A 26,692-nucleotide genomic window follows, 5' to 3' on the forward strand; every position below is an offset into this window, starting at 1 on the left:
CAGAAGGTCAAATGAATGAGACACATTTCATTAGATACCTCATTGTTTAAAAGCCTTGGACCTCATAATTTAAGTTTGTTTTAAGAACATATATTATCAGAGAGCACTTGGCAGATGCAAAGGCTATGCCTACCACATTCCTTTTCCTTCTTAACAAATATTTCTGGAGAGAAGTGAGAACCAGATATCTTCCTTGATCTGTTTCTTCTTATAAAAACTTCAAGCCAGGCAGTGGTGGCACAAGTCTTTAGTCCCAGCACTTGGGAGGCAGAGGCAGGCAGATTTCTGAGTTTGAGGCCAGCCTGGTCTACAGAGTGAGTTCCAGGACAGCTGGGGCTACACAGAGAAACCCTGTCTCAAAAACAAAACAAAACAAAAACAAAAACAAAAAACAAAAAAAAAAACTTCAATACTTTCTATATTCCTATGATAGAGGAAAACTATATACTTTCTCTTGCCAAGGCTCCATATGCAGGTATGAGTTTCCTTCCTCCCCCTGAAAAAGAGTATTTTAAACCTTAGCTTAAGAGACTGCAAAATTGATTTTTCTACTGTACTTTATATGAATTTAAATGTATTATCATCATAATCACTACTATTACTACTACTATCGTTATTAAATCTCAGTTGCTGAAGACACTAGAGACACTTTTGGGGAACCCTTGCATGTTTTCCTCCATTAGCCTTAGATTTTACCTCTAGCCAGAGCTGGAAAAGGATGAACTGTGAATGCACGTTTAGATGGTATGGACCTAATTCTCTACCTGCAGTTGATTTGATAAAACATGAGATCTGAACCTAAGCAAGGATGATTGGAACCAGGCAATTAAAACTTGGAAAATCAGTTGCTCTGTTAGTCATCCCCTATTGATGAGAAATCTGGGATCCTGAAACTGACCAGGTTTTCTGTTGTGTGGACCAGTATTGAGTGAATGTCCACCCACATGGGGAAGGAATAGATGCAAAGGCAGTTTCAGAGGGACACAAAAGCTTGCGATGGAAAGGGTCAGTTTCCAAAGGCCCAGTGTTGTGTTATCTTGATTTCCCTCCAAACACCCAGATGCATTCTTGACCTTAAGTTTGCATCCATTTGCTACACATTAATCCTTTCACCCAGCTACACCTGTGTGTGACCTGTGGCCTAGATGGAGGAAGATGTTCACAGGGCCAGGCGTTTGGGAATCCTAGTCCAGTCCCCAGTTCCAGCTGCCTCCTATGTTTCCTGATCCCACATGATATGAGACTCCTCCATCACACACCCCTACCACAATGTGCTTCTCCTTCCTTACCATGATAGATAAGATCTTCAGAGGCCACATGCCAAAGACATTTCTGTCAGCTTTGTCCCAGTGACATGAACATAGCTAGAATAGACCCCACCCTAGCTTCATGGATCTCACCCCAGTGTCCTTGGCTGATTTTTGGCATTTCTTCTCAACAGTCAGATATTCCAGGGTATGCCCTGGGTCTTCAAGGCTCATCCCTTGTCCCCTTCTGTTTTCCCTCATTCTTTTGGTACTTTCGTCCAGAATCACAATCATAAAAACTAAATCTGCACTTGTATTTCTAACCTTTCAGCTCAGCCCAAAACTTCCCTCTTAGACTTTAAACTTCCATGGTCACTGGAATCCTCTGCATTTTTCTTGGTGGCATGTCAAAACCGACATTCTTGAGTTTACGTTTTTCTAATGTCTGGCCAATGGACGTGAAAAATGTTTCATCATTGACTTTTTGTACATCAATGACAGAAGCTACATCCTTCTTCTATTTCAGACTAAATATTTCCACTTCGCTGACAGTTTTTTACACTCATCCCCATACCAGTCAGTCAACAAACGCAATAGTTAACTTTTAGATATCCACATTCTAAATACCTCTTAGTACCTCCATGGCCACCTCTCCAGGTCAAGCTGCTAATGTCATTTCCCAGAAGTGTTACAGCATTTTAATATAGTGGTCAACTAAAGCTTTTTCAAAGCCATTCATAGATATCTTCTACTCTTGGGGCCATGCAGTCACTTGAACACCTCCCTGTTGCTCTAATGTGACCACAGTGTTCTGGATCAATGTCGATTTACAAAGAGCAACAAAACCTATATGGATCACAAGTTAACAGTTTTGCCAGCCCCTAACTCAACTCCTCTCCTTGCTTCCATCTCTACCTAGTCACCTTTTCACAGCACAACAGCCAGGGGGTCCCTTTGCAAACAGAAGTCACATCGTGTCAATCCCTGTCTCAAAAGGGCAACACCTGCTGTTCTCACTCAGAATGAATGTCCTTTCAGTGACCAAGACCTTATGGGACAACACTGAGTGTGTCTCTGTATCCTGTATCTTATGGCATTCCTCTTTGCCCTTGTGCTCACCTTCTTGCTGCTTCTCAAGACGTTTGCACTACCTGTTCCCCTCTCCCAGGTATCCACAGAGCTTATTTATGTCCTTATATTCACATCTCAACTGTCCTTCAGTGAAGCCAATGCTGACGACTCTTTGAATCCTACAATCCTGGGGCTGGAGAGATGGCTCGGTGGTTAAGAGCACTGACTGCTCTTCCAAAGGTTCTGAGTTCAAATCCCAGCAACCACATAGTGGCTCACAACCATCCGTAATGAAATTACAATCCTTCCTTACTATGCTCAACCTTCTGCTGTTCTACTCCGCTTTCTCAAAATGTTACCACGTGCTAGCATTGAAATGATACGTGTAGGTTTGTTCGTTGCCTCTCAGTCTCATGGAGAATTTAAGCTCCACAGAGCCAACGGACTTAGTCTAGCTTGAGATTTTAGAGCAGTGGCTGCACATAGTAAGCATTCAAGAATGTGTTGAGTGGATCGCTGTAGGCTAGTTAAAGTCCCAGAAACCCAGTGAGCTCATCCTTTCTCTGTATTAACTCTGTGTACACACTACCTGTTCAATGCTTTTTGTTCTAAATCATTGCTATTTCTCATCAGTCTTCTCATCTCTAAGCCATGGATGGTCTCCTTAGACATTTTTACATGCCTCTTGGCAGAAATAACTATAATGTCTTTTATGTAGCAAAAGATCAAATCCTGCCAGCACAAAGGTGCTGAATACATAGATGTCTCTGACATCCACTTACTAGCTCTGCAAATTAGTTATTATTTCAAAAGTCATCAACCTCCACGCTAAGTATCTGTATATAAACACACACTAATTGAGATAATTTGAAACCATTTTTTCACATATTTGCTTAATTAGCCTGCAGTGACCTCTGCAGAAACCCTGGCCTGTGATGATTATAAGGGGTAGTTTCTTGGCATGGACACCAAAGCATCAAAGAGTCATCTGGAGCGAGAAAGCAATAACACAACTGGTTTTAATTACTCCTGATGGGCAGCTGAATCTATCAGACACTGGGCTTCTCCTGGATACATCACTCAAAAAGGCCAGTTAGAAAAAGAAAAAGAAAAAAAGGATAGAGAAAGAAAACAAAGGTGGGAGCAAACTGTGTCCGTCATACAAAGCAGATCATCTCTTACACGGGCGAGTTTATTCATTTCCTTGTTCACTTTTACGATAGTCTGAAATCATTAACATTGCCAGTCCCTAAAACACGGTGCACTTCTAGGCTGGTACTTACCAGTGGTCAGTGTCACTCAGGTTGTTGAAAGAGGAAGTGGGTGATGGTTGCACCCTTACATGAATCACCAGATAAACTGAGGGGTGCTCCAAAGTTCATTCAGAATTACAAACATGTTTGCCATCAATTCATTTATGGAGTTCAGACAAGTATCTTGTGTGTCCATTCGATACTCAGTGCTGGATTAACTTCCTCTGTAACTTCAGCTTCTTGGACGTGTTGTTAGTGGGAAACCAATGAGGATTCGGGGCTTACTTTGTGATAGTTTTCACACAATTTTAACATGTTTCTTTCTTATCAGGTCACACTCACCAATGGAATTTTGGGTCGGCCGCATCTTTAGGTGGAATCCTCTGAGACACAGACACTAAGAATGATGTCCTGACTGGGTAGCATTTTTGTCTCAGGACCTAATCTTAACATAGCTTCTCCTTTGCCTGTGTTTTGAGCTCAAGGCTTTCTTATTTCTGGTTCTTGTCTCTTGCATTCCTTCAGTACTTTGACTAGCCTGGCATATGCTAGTGCCTTTGGAACTTCAGAGCCCTTACTTGCTCCCCCTTCTCTGTTCTAATTCCTATTTGCTACCTTCAGAAACCCACACTGATTTCATTTCCTACTTTCAAAAAGCCTTGCATGCTTTCAACAGGAGCTTTGCATTGCTGCAGTGTACTAAGGTCTCTGGTCCAGACTGAGGAGGCCCTAGCCATGAGTATCCCCTCAAAGAGCTCAGAATCTAAAAAAAAAAAAGCAAAAACAAAAAAAAAAACTAACAAAACAGATCATACTGAGGCAATATGGTAAACAAAAGAAGGGCCAGCAGCTGTGGGAGGTATATAAAAAAGTTGGTGGTAGCAGTTTGGGGGCTTTTGTTTGTTTTGGGGTTTGTTTGTTTGTTTTTTAAGAAATCAACACCATCTAAGCATTCTGGGACAAATGAAAATTAATTCCATCTATTCTATGCTAAAGGTGACATCTGTAAATGTCCTAAGCCATACATCATGAGTTGAGCAGGGGATTTCAAATAGGTACAGCTGTGGAAGGGTAGTAAAATAAGCCAGAGAACAAAACCAATGTGAGATTATGAAGCTATTATACAGCATTCTCAAGAGCTGGAAATCCACGGTGTGAGTGTAAATGGTGTGTCACTGAAAGACTATATGTGGAACTGTCAGATTATATTTCAGAAAAATTGGCATTCAGAAAAAAATACCAGGTCCACAAGTCCTTCTCTGCCAGTGCTCTCAAACAAAACTGGTTCCTAGAATCAGTTTAATGATGTAGTAAATAGTTACAAATAACCTGACCCTGCATCCTAGAAACAAATTCAGATGGGAGCTGGGAAGTCTCTACTGATGAATGTCTCCAGTTGATTTGGAGGCAGCTGGCCTATGAAGGTATTTGGAAGCTAAAGTAAACTACCAACTAGACCACTGGCTTCCAGATGTGCAGATGAACACAAGCAGCCTGTTTAGATTGCTTCCTTTGACTGAAGGACCTGACCTGAGCATCACTGGAAGTCCACTGACTCTATGATTATGCAGACAAGACTAAAAAAGAAATTCCTTGCTTGCAACCTCAAAAAAAAAATAAAACCTTCTGCTTATTTCTTTCAGGAACACATCCAAACTTTAACATAACCTATTAAGACTGCTCAATCTGGTTATGGTCCCCTTTAACCACAATGATTTGGGTTTTGATTTTGTTGTTTGTTAGTTTTCTCTCTTGCCTGTTACAAACAAGACACAGAGCTGCTGGTGACAATGTTTTACCTTCAGTCTTTCTCTTGGTTAAATTAAGGACACATAAAGAACTCAGGAACTTTTGCAGGATAATACAAATGAGAAGACATTTTTAGGTAGAATGGTTAATGATTTGATTCAGCAAGAGAAAGAGTTTGGTTGGTTTAGTATCAACCTCAAAGACTCAACAGAGTTATCAATCATCTGTTGGTATCCATTAGGCAATTGTCTCTCCACAATAAGCTCTAAAAACTCAGAACAAGGAAGACTGGTGAGTGTCAAACATAAAAAAAAGTAGATAAAACGATAAAGGAATCAAAGTTACTGGAATAAAAGAAATCCCTTGAATCAGCCTCAAAAAAAAAAAGTATTGCTAATTTGTTGCAAAAGTTAGAAATGGTGAAATGGTATTTTTAGTTTTATCATACTCTGTAACAATTTTCTATGAATCTAGAGCTATGACTTTTAAAAATATGTTTTCTGTGGTGTTCTAGCTATGCAGTAGATCTTCTTAGTTTAAATTGGTTCTTTGAATTTCAGGGTCAAGACATATCACTATGCTTCAACATAAAGGGGCTGAAGTGTTTTGAAGACAAAATAGTCATATTTAAACACTGTGCTAATAAAAATTGAATTTTATTTTTTTCCTTTTGAAAGACTTTAGATTATTTTATTTAAACCAATGTCTTTTGTGAATCCAGCTAAGTCAATCTTTATGCATCATTTCATTTGCCTGTTTCTTTTGATGTTTCTCTCTCAAGGTACATCCATTTCATTCAAGGAATGAGGACCAGATGGAAAGAAGCAGGCACTGTTGAAAGCCAGTGGCTAAAATTAGATCATTGACAACATTTACTTATATGGTTGGGGTGAAACTTGAGTGTGTAACATTTTCTCCTGAAAGGAGACACTTCCACATCATGGTAATGCAAGCATTAGTTATCAAATTACATCCATATTACATCATTGGTAGTAAAACTGACCCAAAATAGAAAGGGAAACCATATACCTTTTCTGCCAAAAGAAAGGCTAAAGACAAAATTAATAGACTTGTTTTCCTGAGATTATTTGACTAGTACCTTCTTAGGTCGAGATGTTTGTTCAAGAGACACTGTAACAGCAAAGAGGAAGAAAGTGTAACATAGCTGATAGAGGGACAGGAAAAGAGGTCTAGACTTTCTACTCTGTTCTGTGATAGATTATAAACACAAATCGTCGGTAACTAACGCAGACTCTCATTTGTGAGCATCGTTTCTTTCTCAGGTCTTCATATACACACTTGTGCAGCGAAGGTGTAAATAAGCACATTCTTAAAGTACCATCCTGTTGTTTGACACCATCTCTCAGAAAATCCACAGCATCTGTGGACTTCTCATTACAGGAAGTCTACATCTAAAGGTCCACACATCACAGCGTGTGCATTACAGTAGCAACAGCTTGTACATACTACATCGTCCATCATTCTAGACATGCACTGTATCCCTTCTTTCCGTATCTGTCTGCATCACACATGGCACCTGGGAGATACACCCAGTCCTGAAGCACCATCGTCCAGTCTGGTGGCTCATTCATTCCCGCTGCTGATCAAGAGAGTCTGTCACTGTGCAACGCAAACATCCACACCGGAACACACTGCTCTGGGAAACCCTCTTGTTTCTCCTGGCCCAGAACCACCAGTCCACTCTTCCTAATTAGGCTTCGAAGGATATCCATGTCCCGAGTCACACTGCTGTCAGACAGGTCGAAGATACAGCCCTCCCGCGCCACATTGTCCTTCAGTATGATAACACCATTTTCTTTCAGACCATCTCGACACCGGGAAAGAAATGCAAGAAGGTCCTTATCGGTCAGGTACCCTGCAGGGAGGGCCAGGTTGGTAGAGAAACGGGGCGGGAGAGTGGTGAGTTGGGAAGAAAACAAGGCTAAGAGTCAAAACAGTCGTCAGGATACTCACACAAATTGCTTAAGAGCTCGAATTGTTTTAGCTGCAAGAGACTTTGAAAACTTAGATAAAGATAAAAACATACAAGTCCTCTTTTAGGGCTTTTAATTCCTTGTATTTATATCATGCTGCCTGGACTGTATGCCTAATAGGCACGAGACGCTACTGCCCCTCCCAAGAGTCATCTCATGTCCTTGTACAACATAATCAAGTTTGTGGTCTGTGTGTGTGTGTGTGTGTGTGTGTGCGTGTGTATGTGAGAGAGAGAGAGAGAGAGAGAGAGCGCACAATATAATTCACTGCTGTTTCATTTCCTAAGGATTTAAGTCTCAGAACATTTAGTTCTACCAATAAATAATGAGGATTAACCATTTATGGGTCCAGTTTTTCAATGTTTTCAAGTGTTTACATTTCTGCAAAGATGTAGGTTGTTTTCCAAGCACTTGTTCTACCCCTTGGGATAAGAATTGCCAAGTTTGTACAGCAATGTTAAGAGAACTTTGGGGGTCCAGAGTTCTTGGGAGTTCTCATGACAGCTAGAGCTAACAAAAAGTGTTAAGTCTCAAGTGTCACCTTTCCTAAGGAGAAAATGAGGGAGGGCAGAAACTAGGCCGAGCAACACTAACCTGAGACCCATTGAATCCAGATGACGTCATATCTCCCTAAGTGGGGTGTGAACTCCTGCAGGCTGTAGCAGTGGTAACTTTCAACTTTGTCCTCGTTAACCTGCAAGTAGCTCTGGGCTTCAAGGAGGAAGGATTCCATCATGTCCACCAGTTCAACACTGCTGAAAACAGGCAACAAGACGTGCTTGCTGACCCTTCCTATTCCAGAACCGCAGTCCAAGGCGCAGCCAGTTCCCGCTCTCCCTGGCCCCTGCAGAAAGATACCTTGTGGACCACTTCAAGGACAGAGACTCACCTCAAGTCTCTGCATTACAATTACTTCTTCAAAATAAGCTTATTTGGCTCAATTTTATACTATAAGATGTTTCATTTATGTGTGTGATTCAATGTGATGGTTGTACAAGCATTCATAGATAAGTATCAATATATAGAATATTTCATTATTTTTCCCCAAAGATCCAAATATTTATAGTTCTGCTTTGTTTTGCCAAATTTAGCTCTTTAAAAAGAATCACAAACTATTTTCTTGGCTTCCAGCCCAAGGTAAGTTTCTCCAAGAAGTGAGCCATGGAGAACTGTATGAAAACATAGCTTTTATGAGCACAGCAGCTACATGGATGTGTTCAATAGGTTATTTCTTTGGAAAAATACAGAGGTGGGATGGAGCCCATCAGTGAGTTTTAATGAGTTTCAAAATTGCTCAAGACATGCACTTCATGAAAACATTCAAACTCCTGTTTGGATGATTGAAGTTATAGTTTTTCTAAGCTGGGTTTTAAGACGCTCAGAATCATCTACTCCTTTTCTATAGATGGTAAAGTTGGAGACCCCAATTGAGGAATAGCCATTGTCCCTCTCTGTCTGTCTCACAAGGTTTGTATTATAAATAAACTTGTGGCAATACATATATCTAGATAAAGGGTAGTCTTTTCAGTCTGTGTCTCCTTTAATGCTGAAATATGGGGGGTTTTATTCAAGAAACTATATGTTTACTGGGGAAAAAAACTTTGAGTAAGGTTATGCATTAAATTAGCTAGGAAGGGGGATAGGGAGGTGGTGGATATGGAGAAGTTAGCTAATATAAACGTTCTCAAAATTGCTTCTATACAATTAAAGAAAAGCTTTGGACTCATGAAGAAAGACTCAGCTGGTCTAAATTAGTTCGTTGTGATTGGGATGGTTGCTGAATAGGTTCGCGCTAGAAATTACAGTAATGGGATACTTGGAGTTAACAATCAAGATCTTATGGAGAAAGTCTACCCTTGATTTCTCAGGAACTATGGATGAGAAATAGAATTGGCTACAGATCAAAGGCAAGCATGAGCAGAAGGAAACATTAAAAAAAAAATGCCTTCCAGTACATCCAAAGGGCTTCCCTTATGCTACAAAGGCACAATGACAAGACCAAAGGGGGGCAATTATAATGTCTTCTCAAATGAAGCAAGCACCATAATGAATGAGTACTTATCTGTCACATGTTCTTTCTATCCATAATAAATACAATAGTCAGAAAAACCTCTGTAAGGTGGTAATGATGATGAGGATGAGGAGGAGGATAATGATATTCCCATTTAGAGATGAGAAAACTCCAGTTTCTAGTATTACGTAGCTAATGGCAAGAACTAGAATGTATGTGGGAGCCATCTGAGCCAGACCCAGACTGCAGTAGGAATACCACCTACAGTGCTAGCACTGACTCCTTTGTTAGGGGCCTTTAATGTGATATAGTCAAAGGGACCCAAAGGCTTCATTCAGACTCAGAAGGAAAGGGAACCATGATTGATCGTGATCTGCGATTCCTGCCTGGAGTCTAAGAAGCGAAGTAGTAGAACATTGACATATGCTTGCCATGTCCACCTTCACTAGGTGAATAAGAATACTCTTACTCAAGTATCATAGCGTAAACATGACTGATTTAAAGTCTTGAGAAAGTCGTAATCGTTTACATGAAATCATGAAAGGACAAAGTATGGAGTGATTATCATAAAGTTATCAGCAATGACTTTAGTAGAAATTGGTGTGTTCAATAAGAGGTTCTCACTAAAACTGTTTCCTGGCATGGCTTGGTTCTGAGCAGCTCTATTGGTCATGCTGATCTCATTGATGTAACAAGTAGCTTTAGAAGTGGAATCATAGACCCAAAGAACCCAAAGAACAAGAAGGGCCCAAGGAAGGCTGGTTGAATCTTTCTCCAAAGGGGAAATAAAATAGGTATCAGAAGTGGGTGGAGTGAGAGAACTGGGTGGGAGAGGGGATATGGAGAGGAGCAGGGCCAGGAGATCAGATGTAGGGAGTGCAGGGAAGAGAGGAGGCATCTCTAGGACATACCAGAGACCTGAGACAGGGGTGGCCCCACGGTGGCTATGGAGCTGAGTCTAGCTAAAACTACTAGTAGTGGGGAATATGGATCTTGAAGTGGCCACTTCCCATAGCCAGGCAGGACTCCAGTAGAGAAGTAGGACTGTGGCCCACACACAAAACCTTCAACCGAAAATGTGTTCTGACTACAAGATGTACAGAGACAAAGATAAATCAGAGACAGAGGGAATGGCCAACAAATGACTGGCCCAAACTGAGACCCATCCCATGAGCAAGACCCAATCCCTCACACTATTAATGATACTCTGTTATGCTTGAAGACAGGAACAAAAAAGTATTCAGTGGTTTCAATCTTAAGGTCTCTTAGCTCTGTTGTTCCATGTTTTACTTCTCTTTTTTAACCAATTAGTTAATTTATTCATTTTACATACCAATATCAGCCCTCTTTTCCTCCTAGCTCCCCTCCTGCAGCTTCTTCCCCCATTCTTCCCTCCCCTTCTCCTCTGTTCAATGAACAGATAATATGAAGCCAGTTAGTGAAGAGGCTCTGTTCCCTCAGCCTCCCCATGACTCTTCAAGGAAGCCCTTAGAGGATGTGGGCAAAAGCTTAAGGCTTTTAACTGAATGATATTTAGTCCCACTGCCTGTTATACAAATAAACTGAGGTGAAATGTTCAAACTAGAACTTCCCGGAATGGTGGTTCTCAGCCTTCCTCAATGCTGTGACTCTTTAATAAAGTTCCTCATGTTGTAGTGGCCCCAACCATAAAATTATTTTGTTACTTCATAACTATAATTTTTATACTGTTATGAATCATAATCTAAATATCTGATATAGAGGATATTTGATATGTGACCATCCAAGGGGTCATGACTCACAGATTGAGAATCAGTGTCCTGGATGTTTTTTTTTCTCCACCCTCTTCAATTCTGTCTCCTCAATTCAGGCACGTGATATTTGGTTATAGCTATCCTTGAAACTGTTACTAAACAGACACAAATGCTCCTCTCACCTGGTGCAGCCTCTCAGACCACCACCTAATCGCTCTGTTCTGTTTTGTCCTGGGTGGTTGGCACTGCCTTCCCTGACCTGGCAGGGCTATTCTTTTTCTGTCTATCACTCACAGGCAGCACCTCTGAGAAGAGATATTTAAAGACTGATCTCTGAATCTGATTTCGCCTCTGGGGTGCGATAACTGGAGAAGCTGTGAGTGGATTGAAATCGGATGCCCCGGACAAATGTGAATACAGTCTCACACCATGTGTGATTTCAAAACAAGATGACTTTTATTTCCACTTTCATTCATTGTTATGTTCATATCTATGGATTCATATAAGATGGTTCAAAAAGCACTCCTCCTTATGCTGGTTTTGTTTTTAACATGCCTAATTGTTTTATTTTGTATGGCATTATCTTAAGACCATTCACTGAATCTGACAACTAAAATGTATGTGATTCATGGTGGTATATAAAAGCCATGCCATACAAACCAAATCTCGTCATTCTTGTCATCAAATCTCTGGCAACTATCCAAGAAACAAACGCACCAAATGCTCAGTCCTTCTCATGTAGTATGTCTTTATCTTATTAGTTATCAGGTGTGCTGCCCTCATCCTGGTGCCATTTATGGATTCTCTAAAACAAATACATTTGCAACTAGATGAAACAGCTTTTCCCACTGTCCCTTGTCATTTAGTGTTGAAAGGAAAGCAAAGCTTTAAATTAAACAGTCTGACTTTTCCCAGTTGACACACAAATAAATCATGTCAGATACTCATACCCCCTAACTCCCTGTTTCTTGACCTAGATACTCATTTAGCAGATCATTAAGGTCAAAGTACTAAAATAGCATTCCTTTAAGCAGACTATTAGGTCTTAGTTCAAGGTCACAGCTTTACAACGAGCCTTGTCTACTAAGAAGGGCTCTTGGATTTGTTTGAAAGGAGCAGCCTGCCTCTTTTCCAACATAAATATGCAAGCATGCAATGTTTCCTCTCCCAGGTCCAGAGGCGTGCTTCTGGGCTCTGTCTGACCAGAATACCCGTGGTCAGCTGGATATTCCTCCTGGAGTGACAAGACAGCTGGATTGCTAGCTAGGCTTCTGAAGTACCTTGGGATCAAAGTTGGCCTCACCAGGAGGCAAGCAGGAGGGACTGCTTAGGGCAGAATAGAGGAGAGTTGGGGTCTATAGTCTGTGAGCAAAACCCAGGGACTTTCTCTGCTTCCTGAAACAAATAGGGGGTGGGGGGAATACAATGTGGTTGAGAGCAAGGAATTTGGTATCAGACCAACCTGGATGGACTGATACTCAGTGTGTGCAATCTTAAGGATTTCTTTCATCCCATTAAGCCTCAGTTTCCACAACTATAAAAGAGGAACTGACACCTGTCCTTACCTTTAAATTATAAAGAGTAAACAGATGGTGTTCCTGAGAGGTTTGGCAAATTCATCTACTTAGATGCCATGAAATCATGCCATGAACTCAGCCATTGGCACTAGTTTAGAACTATTGCAGATCCCTCTGACATGTAAACATCCACGATGCCATAAACTCTCCACTTGTCAGATCTCTGTGGCTGTAACTTACATCACATAGACCATGGGTCTGGTAGAAGACATCTCATCCTGACCCCATGTCTCTAATGCTGGACTCACGACTCAGATTCAGGGTGCAGCAGGGAGGCTTAGAGGGAATAGAACCTCACTTCAACACTGTGCATGGTCTTCGTGCTGCTCTTCGGAGAAAGTTGACAGCATGACTCTAAAGCTAAATATCGATAGTCCTCCCTTCACCAAAATAAAACACTACCCACATTTTAGTCAAAGGACGTTATATTGAAGTGCAACCAGTTTTGCTTGGAATGAGAAGTTTCCTCGCCAGTAAGACTACCGACAGCTTTATTGTGTGGATTAAGGCAACTTGAAAACAAATTAAGTTGTATGATGTGGGATGAATACATGATAAGATATCATGGGGTTATTAGTAATAAACACATTAGATTTATTTTGTGCTCACCTTGTTCACTAACAGAAGTGCCTAACAAATCTAGTCTTATGTGCCCTCCATTTTCCTCCACAGGCCAGATTCTGTTGTTACTCTTTAGCCATGAATTAGAGAACTAAAGCTAAATATATGTAAGTAACGTTCCCCGTGGGTGTTTATACAGTAGGAAAAAGAATCATGATGTTTTATAAAGCTTAGGATTTTGATTCCTCCATTCTACCATCTTGTCTCTGTAGGACCTGGAAATTTCTTCCTTAAAAAGGAAGAGGTCCAGTCAAATCCAGAATAATAAAATAATCACATTTCACATTTTCTCAGGTAACAAGCTGAACTGTGTACAAAAAAATCATAAAAGGATTATATCATCTTTGGTTTTTCAACTGAACATAAGCATGTATTTATTGCCTAGTATATTCAATTTGTATTTTAGAGACTTTATAAATCAATCTGAAATTCCCTGAGGCATGCTTGAATTCTCTGCAGTCTGATGTCAGCTGTTTGACCCTGAGAGGCTGAAGGACATGCCTCTGTAATCCTCATACAGTAATGTCTACACTTCTAGATCACCTTCCCCCAAGCATGCAAGATTAGCTGCTACTACAGCACTGCATTGCCAAATGGATAAGCCCAGAGTTTGCTGAACTCCATCTCTCTGAACATCTTAAAACAGGCTTTCCAGCTGACCACTCAGCTAGGTCGATGGCTTTAACAACACAGGAACATGTAAGCCCAGACTTTTACAGGGTCGTGGCCCTCTCCTCCAGCTTCAGTCAGAAAACTCACCCCAACAAATTTCCTAAGAAATTCACGAGAGGCCTGGATATCTGGGTTGGACAGTTCAATAAAATTTCCCATCATGCCTTCTTCTGTGGCTGGTACTTCTTGGTAGAAAAGTTTGGCTCTGGCATAGAACTGCATCTCACCATCAATGACTTGGCTTGTTAAAGCATACAATTTTACTGCAAAGAAAATATTATCAAAGGTTATTAAAATGTATAGGGTGTAACAAGCTCATTTTTAAACAATGTAATGAATTTCTTACAACTCCATGAATTTATGTTGTAGAAGAAATGGCATAGATTTGATTTGATTTGATTTGATTTGATTTAGAAAAGGTCTCCCTATGCAGGTCTGGCTGCCCTAAAACTTGCTATATAGACCAGGCTTGGCTCAAACACACATAGATCAGTCTGATTCTATTGAGATTAAAGACCTGCGCTACCATGCCCAGTGTGGACAATGGTGTTAAATCAAAAATGTCAAGTTCTAGCCTAGAGATTGGCATGCTACTTAACATTGAGAAAACTATTTAAACCCTATGATCTTCAAGAACCTTATCTATAAATCACATTGACTTCAAATTTTCACAATTGAATAGCCAGTTCAATAAGCATGATTTACCATCTTATCAAAACAGTCTTACAGTATTTTGTACAGTGGAATAATAACCTCACCACATGGTGCTAGGTGTGATCTCTTACCTCTGAGTGCTTTGTGGAAATTTTCTCACTGATTCTTGCTGCTCGGCCCTGTGTTTCCCTTCTCTAAAAGCAATACACATACAAATATGTCTCTATTCGAACACAGTACTCGTTTTTGATATTCTCAAAACGTTCTTAAAGTAAAAATTTTGTAAAGGCCCTAATCTGTAAGGCCCCACTTAGAAAGTTTAGAATTTCTAAAGTTCTACAGATGAAGGAGAAGAACTATTAAAGAAACAACAGAAGCTGAAATTCTAGAGCTGAAAGAAGCCATAAGCTCTAGCCAGTGGTAGGAAGGACGGACTTTCTTTAAATGCAAATGTACAGCTACATTTAAAATTTTTGAAAACACAAATAATAAGAAAAGGGCTGTAATGTCATTTGGAAAGAAAAAATATTGATCTTTAAAGTGAGTTGCTGCATTTAGAAAATAAAAATACAGGACTCAAAATTATTTGAATTTTAGATAAACAATAATGTTTTAGTATTAGTATTAGTATGCAGAAGTATTGCCTCTACTGGGGACACACCTCTAAATAAAACCCCCTTTTGGTTACGTCAGAGTCAGTGTAACTGGTATCTTCTACAAAACCAAGAGCTGAAATTAAACCATAACAAATCTCATCAGAAACACTTGAAGGCACTTTAGTGGCATTCGTATTCTGAGGCACATTTATTTTGAAGCAAAATTTAACATCCAGTTGACTTTGAGAGTATTTACTTCCTACGAATTCATTTCTCAGAAGTTTCTTGAAACTGTATTTCAACCCAGCAAATGATAAAATCAAGAGATGAATACAGAAAGGTGATGTCATTAGCACAGGAATCCAATGAAAAGAAATCCGCAAATGACAACTGCTTATCAGATCAGGCATAAAACTGTTAGTACTGCAAGAGAAATTATGGGCTGGAGTTCGGCCAATAGACAATGTAAGCCAAGAATCTAGGATACATTGGTAAAATTCCAAAAAGGACATGTTTAAGCTCATAGTCACCAGAAATAAAATAGGGTTGAAAGCTCTAGGTAAAATATACAATGGCTCAAACATGCTATTATGGTGAGATGAAGCAAACCAAAATGTGGCATAATTTTAAGTAGAGGGAGTCAAAGGAAGAGCAGCATTTAGCCTTGCCTAGGAACATTTACTTTTCTTTAGATGAATGCAAAGACTGTGCCAACAGAGCAAGGCCTTACTTGATTCTAAAGTCAGCAATTACGTACTCCCATGTTCTCATTCTAGAAGTTCAAAAATGCAATATAGATAGCATATGAGCCAAACTCTGCTCTCATTGTGAAGTTGCATTCAGACTTTCCAACTTGGAGGCACTGAAACTAATGTTTAGGTCACCACGAATTGACCATGGATTTTCTGAAAGAGTTACAAGGAGTCAGTTTCTAAATTCTAGATTATTTTCTGGAAACCAACCGTATTATATATGGTCTCCTCAATGTATATTAACTATTACACATGTATGTTCATTTTAAAATACAAGTCTCTTAAAGCATCTTATCTAATTTTTTTTCAATTTATGCACAATTGACCACTGAATGAGATAATATAAAATTGAAAGTACACAGGTGCCAAGGCAATAGGAACTGCTGACCTAGCTCTTCCCTCATTTCCCTGGGGAAAGTCTTATATAAAATGCTTATAAACTCAGTGGAGACATAAAATTCAGTCATCACCAATCCAACATTATGAACATTCCAAATTCTTCTGGAATCCCCAAAACATCAAGCTAGAATATCACAATTCAGAAGGTCTTCTCAAGATTGAATGCTGTAATAGGATTATGGATCAGCCATGACCCAATGTCTGTCTGTTTTTCTGTCTCTGTCTCTGTCTCTGTCTCTGTCTCTCTCTCTCTGTCTGTCTGTCTGTCTCTCTCTCTCTCTCTCTCTCTCTTTCTCTCTGAGACATGGTGCTACAGTACACAAGTATAGAGATGAGAGGAAAACCCTCAGGAGTTGGCTCTTTCATCTCAACATGTGGGTCCCAGGCATCGAACTCAGGTCGTTGGGTTTGGCAACTACTACCTTTACTCACCTACCTAACCATCTCGCTGACCGCCCTCAATGTTTTTGATCCATGTAAAGCAGTAAATTTGCCATAGTCATCATCAAATGCTTAAGTCACCGAGGGGTTGGTAGGGTATATTAAGTGACTTAATCTAGAAACGGGCATGGTTCATTACATCAGCAACATTTTGGTTTCAAGTCAACACAGAGCTCAGCAGGTTTCAGCTTAACCAGGTGGGCTTTTATAGTCAGAGGCCTGAGTTCTCATTTTCACCTAACTGACAGATGCGTTTCTCTAAGAAAGATATATGAGGTGCCATGGCCAATCCCAGGATCTGCCCCTAACGACTCCTGAGGAGCTCATATTGGCATAAGTCATGTCTTTTTACTGTGGAAATTCATGTAGTGGTATGTTGTCACAAAAGTGCAATGTTTCTGTAAGTTTTGAGATAGTTTGCAATAGAGACTAGGTCAAAAATGGCACCTTTATCCATATTATTAATTGTCAAATCTATATACAGGCAAGAAATATACCTCATTGACAATGTAAGATAAATATTACACTTACTTTCTATAGAAGAAAACAGTAAGATTGGATCCTGGTTTTGTGTGAATACAATACCCTTTGCTTCGTTATCTTACATTTGGACTGGAAACTGTACCAGGTAAGTAAAAAGGGGATTATTTTTCCTTCATTTCTTTAAAGAGGAAAATGCCCTTTTAGCATTTGCAATCCAAAAATAACAAGGATTTTAAATGTTTAAATATATTATCTTATTAATCTTTGAGAAATTCATACATTGTAGTTTGATGATTTTTTTAATTGTGCAATGAATCATGTATTAATGCCAGTCACGTGAAGTAAAATCAATTACACTAAAGAGATGTATGCTGAATTCATTGTGGAAATTCTAAGTATTTTAATGAAAATGTTTTTAGTAACTCTCTCTTTTAACCACCGTGTCAGTGAATAGGCAGCCACTGCCCTTAAGTCCTCCTCGAAGTTATTCTTCTAGAAGGAATTCCTGACAGAAAGGAAATGATCCCATTGAGTACCTTCTTATGTGCCTGAAATTATCCTAGGTAGTTTCACATTGTTTCTTTTAATCCTGTAAGATTGGCTCTCAGTGTTTTAGAAGACTAGAATGAGCGATCACTTCTCAGGTGAGCACTGACAGGTTGGGCCTTAGGAAAACAGTTTCACTTAGCAAAAGACCAATCGCAGCAAGCCCAGAGACAAGCCCACTTGAACAAAGCTTTTGTGTTAAGCAGAGCTTTAGTCCTTCTGTGCCATCACCCAAAACCATTTCTAAATAATGATGTCCAGGAGGTACAGACTCCAAATAAAACAACTGACACTCACTTTCATGTATGGAAAAATGTGATTGTGCTAGAACATTACTGATTGTTAATTTATGTGAACATCTCCAAGTGGGCTATGTATAGGTCCCTTGAAGAATGTATAAACAAACTAAAGATTCACACTAACATCTTTTCTTGTACCATTTCCTGTTTGTTTGTACACCCATCTTTAGAAAACTCTTCAACCCAAATCTCCAAATGAACTGCAAGCTGATGTCACCGAGTTACATGAACCCACTCAGTGGCTCACCATCTGGATCCCCACAGAAAGTCAATTTTCTTCATAGGCAGTAGTTTCTATTGCTGTCAAACTGAAAAATATATGTGGAATTTTCACCTCGATGCCCATATTGATTGAGTGTCCATTCACATTGGAGGGTAGGATTTGTAACAGCTCAAAAGGAGCCTGGGATACTTATCCGTGCACTTTAGTGCACTTTAATCCTGCCCTGCCACATGCCGCCCCAACACCATTGGCAAACCATCTGCCTCCTCTGCCTAGTTCTACAAATATAAGTTGTGGAAGCTAAGAATACATCCAATGGGACACTGTAACAGTGAACTGAGGTTTCTAAAAACATAAAACGCTAGGAGTAGAAAGCTTGTCTACCCTTTTCCTGACGTCTCTTAAGGTAAACAGCATCGCTTCATCATCCATTGCACACTTCAGTTCTTTATGTCTCATACACTGCTGAAGCTTGTGGACGATGCTGGAGGGAAGGTTTCCATAACAGATCTTACGACATGGTGAACTGGAGTAAGACTGGCTGCCTTACACCGACAGTTGAAGGGTCGGGAAAGGGAAGAAGGAATCAAAGACTGGTTAACCACAGCTCTTTCCATAATTACCTCTAAACAACTAGCCCTCTGTGCAGACCCTACAGGAAGGGTTCCCTCACATTTTTTTAAAAAAAAGGTTCTATTTTTTATTTTTATGAAGTCTTAAAGTCATTAAGGACAAGGGAAGCCAAACACTAAAAACGCTGCCGTGGGGGCCGGGAGGCAGCATCTTGGTTGCCTGTTTTATTTCCAACCTAAAAGGTATAATATCCGCTACAGCCTGAAAACTTGCACGTATTAAGTTTATCGTCTTTGGTAATTCCTGCTCTAAAAAAAAAACTTAAGTCGTGACGTTAAAGAGGCCTGGCACAGGGGAAGCAAGAAAAATCTAACACCCACTGAAAACTGATGGCTTTTGCATGTATACTGCATGTGATTCCCCTAGTTCCCCTGTTATAATTTGAAGAAAATGATACTCAGAGGCATTTAACTTGCAAAAAGATCACTTCTCTAGTTTGATTAATCTAAAATGATAACACTTAATCGATTGCAATTCTGTGACTGCCTCTTGCCCTGAATATGACTGGCTTGATCAGAAAGAAGTGTCTGACATAACCATCTCTAAATACCAATGGGTTTTCTTCATAACAGAAGCACTTAATGACTATATATACATGAACATCACAGATAATCTTATATTTCTGGGCAATAGATTATAAATAAATGCAATGCATGTCATTTTGGGCTAATGTATTTAAGGCTACCAGACAGGCTACATCTTTATCCACCTCTTTTTTGTTCCTTTGCCTTGGTAAATAGTGTTATCTGGCTGATGGAGACTGTAGCATCCTGGATCTCTATATTCTTATAAGGCATGCTAAAAATGATGTCAAGAGTAAAAACATGGGCGCAACCAATGGTATCTCAGAGTTCACTTGTTACTGCAGCAGAGCCTAACCCATACCAGCTAATATCAACCTTGGTTACTGTTGTCACAGAAGCATTTTGGATATAACCACCTCACTGATTCTCAGAGAAAACCAATGCCCAGGCTGAATTATCAGAATAGAGATAATGAGTATTCGTTTATGGAGGGTTGAGTAATGATAAATCTGATTTTGGCCTGGAGTAAACTGATTTTATTCTAGTTGCACTCATTAAAGGAACCCTCCCAGCCTCTCAGAAGCCGCTGGTGAGGCAAGAAAAGAGACTGGAAAAAGGACCCAAACTCTAAATAAACCTAAGCAGAAGAGCTACGCATTTCCTTCATTTGCCTTTGGGCTTCCATGGGCTATTTTGTCTAAAGTATCAATTTTTGCAAATTATTAATCAACCATTCACACAATCATGAAGGAGAAAAATTGGATAAAAATAAAAACACTGTAAAAATCAAAATAATTACAATAGATTAAGAAAAGGTACCCAGGCAGTGGTGTTGGTACATGCCTTTTGTCTCAGCACTAAGGAGTCAAAAACAGGCAGAGCTTTATGAGTTCAAGGCCAGTCTGGTCTACAGAAAGAATCCCAGGGCAGCCAGGGTAATATAGAAAAATTCTATCTCAACAAAAACAAAGCAAAACAAAACAAAACAAAACAAAAACAAACTGGGCAGTTGTGGCGCACGCCTTTAATCCCAGCACTTGGGAGGCAGAGGCAGGTGGATTTCTGAATTCCAGGCCAGCCTGGTCTACAGAACGAGTTCCAGGACAGTCAAGGCTATACAGAGAAACCCTGTCTCAAAAAAACAAAACAAACAGAAAGAAATTGCAGGGAGGATGTAGGAAAGTGAGAGGAAGAAGAGTGATATTTACTCATAGTGTAACTGGACATATTTTCATATGAAAGCTATATAAATATAAGGTGAGCATACCTATAGGACTAGAATTTTAAAAACTCTCAGAAGTCATTTTATAAACTAAGACTTTGATGGCTGCTAACATCGAGATTCTTAAATGTAACACTAAGAACTATGTGGTTCTTTCCACAGCAGGAAACTGGGACCAAAGCAAGCACACAATGGGGCTTTCAGCCAACCTTAAGCAAACAGACTGAGGCTGAGAAACAGCATTCTTGTTTTCACCTGGTGAAAATATAAATCAAAGAGACTTCACAGCTTAATCAGGAGTTGTTTCCTCTTTAGTGCTGGTTAGAGGGTCCTGAAGTTTGCTACCTTCACACAAGTTGAAAAAGCATGCTACAAGCATATCTGATAAGCAATCTTGTCCCATTTCCCTGAAACTGGGGGGGCTGGGGGGGGAAAATGAAGGCAGACTACTACCCCTTGATATCAAAAATACAAACTACAATCAGCTTTCTTCAGTTCTCTGATGATACTTGTGACGTAGGCCAGAACAGACTGCACACACACACACACACACACACACACACACACCTTCACCACCACACTTACGCATGCATGCACACCCCAAGCATACTTTGATCCCTCATCACGTAATCTCTGTTTTCAATTTTTTGCTTAACACAACGTGAATAGTCTCAACTCCAAGTTACCCAACTTTCCAACTTGAGCCAGTAGAAAACACAACATGGACAACTCAAGGACTGAGTGTCCCTAAGCCTTGTAGTCCCTCAGCTTCCCCTTAGAGCAGCAAGTCACTACACCTAACCTTAGGGGCCATGAAAACCCTCAGCCTTGCCAGACAAGCACTCCATCTTCCCCTCTCCATAACAGAATGTCACTGAAGCACTTCATCCACTGATACTGGGCTGGGTTCTCCTTAGCTGAAAAGCCCCTTGTCCTTCATCTCTCCAAGCCACCCCATAACTTCATATAACCCAATCAGTTCCTTCTTGTCCTTCCTCTAGCAGCTCTGACTCACTTACCCAGGGGAATTTTTTCCAGCAGGTAGAGGTAGCTCTGAAAGAAGTCATTGCGAATGGCTTTGTGAAGGATAAAGGACATGCTATGACGACAGAGTTCATCGTCGGTCTTCTGCCAGCGGGATCTAAAAGCAAAATGGGCTCCCAGGTGGGCCATGGTGAAGTGGGATAGTAATTATTCCTGCAGAGAAAGGAAGCTTGTCTGGCTGCTCCTTTGAATTAGTCTTCTCTTCCTCAAAGAACTTGAGCCTGTCATTTTAAACCAGTCCCAGGTCCCATCTATATCAGGACAGGCTGTCATGGGTTGTAAGGGGGAGGGGCAGCAGGCATGGGGAGGTCAGGCTCTTGGCACATCTACCCACCCGTCTGATTGCTTGCTCGACACCACTCCAAGCCAGCAGGTGCCAAAATTAAAGATGGAAACAGACTGAGTGAGATCCCACTTCATCTGGGGAAAGGCACGCTTCCCTCCCTTATGGGCTGCTTCAAACAGGCTCAAGCGCACGCTGCCTGCTAACACCCTGAATACTTGCTCTAATTTGATTCTGAAATTGGAACAGCCTAATTTCCATTTCAAAGAGTTGTGAATATTTTGCAGGAGGTCCTGTTCCCTAATTTCCATCGCTCCTGGAACACTGAATCCTCAAATTACAAGGGCCCTTCAAAGCCATCCTAGACACTCACATTCCTTTCATCAGGACAAGTTTTTTTTTTCTCCTCAAATCATTTTATGGAGGTGGATATGTGTTTCCAGTATTTAAGGATCTTCCAAAGGAGCAATTATTGGAAAGCCTGTTTTTGAAATTAAATACCCTCCTCTATCAGCAAGCTCCTCCACTTAATTTGTTCTGAGCAATGCCTATTCATTCAAATCTGTTTATTCCTCTGTCTACTGTTGAGTATGGTTTTCTTTTTAAGTACACTTGTGATCTGTACTATTCTCTTTCTCCAACTCATTTCTCTGCTTATTCCATGATGCTACATGTTCTAGAAGCCAACCTGTATTGACTATTTCAGAGACCCCATTACCTCTGTTTCAGCCAATCGATAGTGCTGTAGGAGACAGCAGTAATAAGGTCAAGGTGCTCATAGATGCCCTGGCACCAACACTCCCTAGAAACGCCACAAGACCACTATATGCTTTAACAAAAACATGTCTTCTCCTGGAAACAGCCTCTTCTAGTCCTTCTCATTTCTCCTTTGCTTTACTGCTTCATACCTGGGGATGGTGGTGTGTCAGGCTGTTGCAAGCCCTATTCCTTGCAATTTCCTTATACTCACCATTATCTTTTTATAAATCATCCCTTTTAAAATCAGCTCAGAATCCATCTAACCTGTGATTGGAACCTGTTATCTTCAGGGACCATATATTCCTAACACACACACACACACACACACACACATACATACATACTTTATTGTTCATTGTTTATAGTACATAATACTATTGTCCTTACACGTGTGCTCCCATTGACCCTATATACAATAGAAACATTACAGTAGGCAGCTTCTAAGATGACTTCTGACTTAGTTCAGGGTGCTAGAACATTACATGGAGTAGGTGGCTTAAACAATAAACATTTATTTCTCATAGTTCTAGAGGCAGGAAAATACAAGACCAAGGTGCCATCACACGCTGGACCTACTGAAAAAGATCAAGGTGCCATCACACGCTGGACCTACTGAAAAAGACCAAGGTGCCATCACATGCTGCACCTACTGAAAAATTCTGTTCTTGGCTGTTTTCTTCCACATGCTCACCCGTGATGGGGCAGAGCATGCAATCAAGGCTTTATTTCACGTCTTAATAGGACACTATTCTCACTCACAAGAAGGACCCTACTTTTCCTGCTGACTACTGTCTTGGTACATCATCTCCAAACTGCCTCACCTTGAGGGCTGGGATTTTAGCATAAGAGTTTCAAGGGGACACAAACACATCACCTGTAACTTCACCCTCACTTTCCTGTACTCATTACTCCTGCCTTCCTGTTATCCTCTCTCCTTGACTACAGGCTGAACTGGCTGGCTCAACTCTAAAGAAAACTACATGCCAAAAGTCATGGATGTCACTTTTAAGATGATGTCATCAGATGACTGCCTGCCTTGGGCATCTTATTTCCCTGATGAAATCGAGCAGCTTACTGTGAGCTTCTCTTTATGCAGAGGATCACCTATCAAGGGACTAAAGACCTAGCGCAACCCAGGAGAAACTGAGTTCATGAGTAAGCATGGAAAGAAAGCATTTCCTAATCAGAATTTTAGTTATAACCTGATGGGGAACCCCAAGCCAGTAAAGCCACTCCAATTTTTATTAATCTACAGTAATATACTTGTTTTTAAAGTAGCTGAACTTTAGGGAAATGTGCTACAATATACCAGAGAATAGTTTACCCATCACCCATGTAATGTGAAATTAAACCACAATCTCCTGAAGTTTGCTTTGTATCCTAATCATTTTCCTTTGCCTTCCAATGTCCCTATATTCTCTTTTCCAACTGTTCAAGGCAGAAGGCAAAACCGTTAAGTTTGGTTGCTGTGTTTTTATCCCTGGCTTCAGGACTTGTTGAGAACATAGTTTGTTACTAATTTTCCTTTTCCACAGTTTCCTGTTCACGAACAGGTTCTTCTCTCAGACCTGGGCCTATTGAGAGATGGCATTCCATTGGCCATATTTTTCATAAGGGTCCAGTCATGTTGTCTGTCATCATTCATGCCAGCTAGGGTTTCCTGTGCTGGCAAATGAAATCCTGTCTAGTGAAAACATAATCATGAATAATTTTTTACCCACTAAATTTTCATAAGGATGTGAACATGTCTAACTTTTTGATGTTGCAAAAATATATTGACATCTACAAAGTTCACATTTGAGAATTGTACAAGGGAGTTACAAAATGGAGTTACAAAAAAAATCAAAAATATCTCATAAGATTTTAAAGCAGATTTACAATTTTGTGTTGTGTCCAAATTCATAGCTATCCTCAGCTACATGTGGACCCATATGATGGGCATGCTTGATAAAATCAAATCAAAACAGAGAAACTTCAAAAGGGATTATCTTATAATGCACAATAAAAGAAATTTTCAAAATGTATTTTATTTTTAATTATGTGTGTGTGCTTGTACATGTGTGCATATAGATATAGGTATGTGCATATGCAAGTACAGATGCCCACAGATTCCAGAAAAGGATGTCAGATCCCCTGGAGCTAGACTTGCAGTTATGAGCTACCTGATTTGGGTACTGGGGTCTGAACACGAGTCTCCTTCACATATGTGTTCTTAACTGCTGGTCCATTTATCGAACCCCAGGAAAGTGCATCTACTGGGATCAAACATATGGCTGAGTTGAAAATTTGTCCCCTGATATGCATATAAGGTAAATTAATTTCTTAGTGTCTCTGAGCCTTCCTCTTCAGTAATACGAAGACAATGATAATGCTATATGTTATACATGATGCAGGTACTAAATGAGTACTCGATCTAAAACATGAGAGTACATGGCACAATGTTCAATAACTGCTAAGCATTGTCATTGTAATCATTGGTAGAAAGCCAGTAATGACTTGTCAGTCTCCAAAGCACATTGTCTATCTGGTTATACTTATAGTCAAGAAATTCACCACATACATACTGAGGGTGTGGGTTATAGTCAATGCGGTTAAAAACTGGAGAGAAATCCAAGTGAAGCAAACTGTGGACGTTTATTCATTTGTCCTTTGGATTGTTCAGTTGTTGGAAAACTCAGGAAAAAAACTAAGGCCATCTTAGAGAGTCTATCTACTAGAATGTGTGCACTGGTGTGGATGTGAACTCTCTCTCTCTCTCTCTCTCTCTCTCTCTCTCTCTCTCTCTCACACACACACACACACACACACACACACACACACACAGTCATTGCATGTGTGGATTTTTGTAAATCAATTGTGGGTTCTTAAGTATGAACTTGGCCTGTGAGAAGTTATATCACGATGGACTGTACTCCTTGGGCCAGTGAGCACACGCACTCTTTTCCTTTGTTAACTGTGTTTGTCAGTATCTCCAACAAGATGCTGACTCTTAGCTCTTAGTAAGATGCTAGTCTTTGGAAAGAACTAACTGACTCTGGCTGCTCATATTGCTTTTTGTTTGTTTGTTTTGTCTTGTTTTTTGAGACAGGGTTTCTCTGTGTAGCCCTGGCTGTTGTGGAACTCACTCTGTAGACCAGGCTGACCTCAAACTCAGAAATCTGTCTGCCTCTGCCTCCCAAGTGCTGGGATTAAAGGCTTGTGCCACCACTGCCCGGCTCATACTGCTTTTTTAACAATAAATCTTAGCAAGTTTTTTCATTGTTTACAGAACTAGTTGTTCATTATTAATTATACACTTTTTATATCTGGATGAGGACTACTAAACGTTCTACTATCTTTATATTTCAGACCTATAATTTCTGAATAGGATGAAAGACTGATTGGTTGATACAACATGCCTTTGTCAACTTAGTTTGCTTCTATGGGTCACATTAGATTTTGTGACTATTTCTCCTGGTCTCCAGCTCATTGAATTTGCTTCCTTACAGGGATTGTTTTTCTCTCATGGCTGAAATGCTCTGTTTGTTGCTGTCCCAGACCATTCTTACCTGCATTTACAGCTGGTGAGTGAGGTTATGATAGACACCTCAAGTCTGCCACAGGCATCTAATTTCCAGGCAGAGAAGAAAAAAATGAAAGAGAAGAAAGAAATATAATGTCAGCAAAAGAAGGAATAAAGTGAGTTCATACATTTGTTTTTCCTCTCTTTTACAAGGGTTCTCCTGGGAGGGGCAACTAGAAGAAAAGCTAGATAAGAAATATATTTGCTCTGCAATGTAATAGTAATGTCACTACAGCAAGATTAGGATAATGAGGACAAGAGCCTGTGAAAGGAGGAGCAAGAGGTGTGCAGGGCTTGACAAATACCACTTTTCTTTTTTTTTTTTTTAACTTTTATTGCATTAT

The 26,692-nt window shown here is 40.1% G+C and overlaps 1 protein-coding gene across 1 annotated transcript; it reads right to left on the minus strand.

Annotated features, from left to right (window-relative positions):
- Positions 1-6,548: 6,548 nt before the first annotated feature.
- On the minus strand, positions 6,549-22,051 carry Mettl11b (methyltransferase like 11B). The gene is made up of 4 exons (XM_031342274.1): positions 21,720-22,051; positions 14,016-14,191; positions 7,909-8,158; positions 6,549-7,196 (listed from the first exon to the last, which is right to left on the minus strand). The coding sequence occupies exons 1-4, from the start codon at positions 21,871-21,873 to the stop codon at positions 6,925-6,927; spliced, it is 852 nt and encodes a 283-aa protein (XP_031198134.1). The 5' UTR covers positions 21,874-22,051; the 3' UTR covers positions 6,549-6,924.
- Positions 22,052-26,692: the final 4,641 nt, after the last annotated feature.

This window comes from Mastomys coucha, unplaced genomic scaffold (assembly GCF_008632895.1).
Source record: "Mastomys coucha isolate ucsf_1 unplaced genomic scaffold, UCSF_Mcou_1 pScaffold1, whole genome shotgun sequence".
NCBI lineage: Eukaryota > Metazoa > Chordata > Mammalia > Rodentia > Muridae > Mastomys > Mastomys coucha.